This window comes from Alexandromys fortis, unplaced genomic scaffold (assembly GCF_014885135.2).
Source record: "Alexandromys fortis isolate MF-2015 unplaced genomic scaffold, M_Fortis_MF-2015_v1.1 scaffold_366, whole genome shotgun sequence".
Taxonomy (NCBI): domain Eukaryota; kingdom Metazoa; phylum Chordata; class Mammalia; order Rodentia; family Cricetidae; genus Alexandromys; species Alexandromys fortis.
In genome coordinates, this window is record NW_026068239.1 from 139,573 (window position 1) to 142,194 (window position 2,622).

The 2,622-nt window shown below is 36.0% G+C and overlaps 1 protein-coding gene across 1 annotated transcript in view; it reads left to right on the plus strand.

The window, feature by feature from the left end:
- The first annotated feature begins 2,111 nt into the window (after positions 1–2,111).
- Positions 2,112–2,622, plus strand: part of LOC126493965 (cytosolic 5'-nucleotidase 3A-like) — a 4,600-nt gene continuing 4,089 nt past the window's right edge. The window contains exon 1 of the mRNA XM_050131103.1: positions 2,112–2,618. Within this exon, the coding sequence (XP_049987060.1) occupies positions 2,112–2,618 (507 nt within the window). The remainder of the gene's footprint in view (positions 2,619–2,622) is intronic.

A 2,622-nucleotide genomic window follows, 5' to 3' on the forward strand; every position in this document is an offset into this window, starting at 1 on the left:
AGGGAAGTACGAATGTAATACATGTTCACTCTTTCAGAGTCTACTATTATGCTCGTTTCTAACAAAATCACCCACTAAGCTATGTCTGCAGTGTATATAAATAGAGCTCTGTTGACACTATCTTGTATCTGTGACTCTTCTAATACACTTTGAAACCCCCACACACATACTAATCAGTTTCAAGAGCATTAGAAGCTCATAGCCAACTCGAAGTAAGTTGCTATAACTCACTACACTAGTGGCAATGTCCAGGCTGGACTTTTATGTCACTGTGATTAAAAAAAAAAAAAAAAAAAGGTGCATAGCAACATAAAGAAAAAACAATGTATTTGCACTCATGGTTGCAGTGAGAAAAAAAAAAAAAAAAAAAGGTGCATAGCAACATAAAGAAAAAACAATGTATTTGCACTCATGGTTGCAGTGAGTTCAATTCATAGTCAATTTACTCCCCATGCTGGAGCTGAACACTGTGGACACAACTTCTGTTTTGGCCAGAAAGACAAACTCAAGACAAGGCCAAGAACAATATTCTCCTTAGAATCTAATTAAAGTAAATGGCCTCTTTGCCTAGGCTTGTCATGTATGACCTCCCCAAATTGGACTTCCATCTGCAGATAACACATTCAAAAGATGAGAACAATAGAGGCATTTCATATTCAATCCATATGATACATCAATTAAAAGTGATTACATTGAAATAAAGAGGAACATGGTTTGTTTGTGCATGTCCGGAGTCTAGCTCTTTTTGACCAACAAACCATGTGCACTTTGGAGGGATAGGTTTCAAAACACTTTTATCTCTAAATCTAATTTTATTCTTCACATCTTCTTTGATAAAGAAAGAATAGCTATTTGCATTCTCTTGCAATAAATGAAGATATTAAGAGGATCAATAAGCTGGAATTAGCTTTATAATTGCTCTATCTATTGCCATTTCAATGACACATAACACCTAGAATAGTTGCTGTTGACCTCTAAATTGTTGTGATTCATTAGAAACTTAGAACCATTCTTTTTGTCAAGGACTGTTTTTCCATACTATACCTTAATGAATGAAAAAAAGTTCTCCTGAGTAATTTAATAAGTTCTCTCCAATCTACAAATTTCATTACCCCACGTATTCATTGAGTTACTTCTGTTTTGCATGGATGGTATAGCTGATGTTATATGGTCAAATATTCTCATTTTAATAGTTAAACTAAAATTAAATGATAACTACTATGGTATGAAAACTCATATTTTTTCCTTAAAAGAAAATGAGTATAATTTAGCCAATAGTCTCTTAAGTAGTATAATAGAGACTTATAAATTCAATGTTAATATATATTAATAAGTCTCCCAAAACTATTATTAATCTTCCTAACCTCAAAATTCTAATCATAACTTCAGATATACCTATTATTGTAGATAACCTAGAATAATCTATTTTAGACATTCTTCATTTAATTGATAGTTTTTAATTCCAAGGACACAGTCACTTAACTTTTATATTTTTGCGGTGCTTCATTCTGCTATCTAAAACTGACACATGCAATTGTTCAAATTATCATTCTTTTACATTTTATTTCCCATTTAATTAGTAAGCTCAAATAATGTTCACTTATTTAAAATATGGCTTATATATTTCCTTCTTTTTTTTAACCTGCATGTTTTTCAAAGAACTAGAATAAATATCAAAATTCATAAAATATATTGTATCAGTATAAAATAATATGAAAAATAATAATATTAGGTTAATATGAATCAAAATTAATACATCATTTCCCAACCCAACTTAATGTTGTAGCTCTATTCTATGACAACCTTCCATAATGTATACCTTCAAAATAAAAGTATCAGTATTTCTGGCATTATAATCTTTATAATCTTTGAAAAATATAGGTTAATAAGTAAAACACTGAAGTTCTTGCCTATTTTTTTCCATAGTGTACAAACACGTTGACCCCGCCCTGCTGCCCCGCCTCTCGCCTCTCCTGGGCGGGGCCTCCTCAGTATCCCACCTTGCAGGGCGGAGCTCCGGGTTGGTGTGCAGCTTGGTGCTGCGCCCCTGGGTTCAGAGCCTTAGGTCTTCGTTCTTCAGGCTGTCTTGCTGGGCGCACGCGGGCCTGCTCATGTACCGCGCGGCTGTGGCACGGGTGGGCACGGTGGCGAGCGCCAGTGTGTGTGCAGTGGTGGCGGGCGTGGTGCTGGCCGAGTACATATTCACCTTGAAGAGAAAGATGAGCCGCAAGACCAAGATCATCGAGATGATGCCGGAATTTCAGAAAAACTCAGTGCACATCAAGAATCCTACAAGAGTAGAAGAAATCATCTGTGGTCTCATTAAAGGAGGAGCTGCCAACCTTCAGATAATAACAGACTTTGATATGACACTAAATAGGTTGTCCTACAGTGGGAGAAGATACCCATCATGTCATAATATCATTGACAACTGTAAACTTGTTACAGACGAATGTCAAGAAAAGCTGCTGCAGCTGAAGAAGCAGTATAACGCCATTGAGGTTGCTCCCGACCTCACTGTGGAAGAGAAGTTCCCTTACATGGTAGAGTGGTATACTAAATCGCATGGTTTGCTTGTTGAACAAGGCATACCAAAAACCAAACTTAAAGAGATTGTGGCAG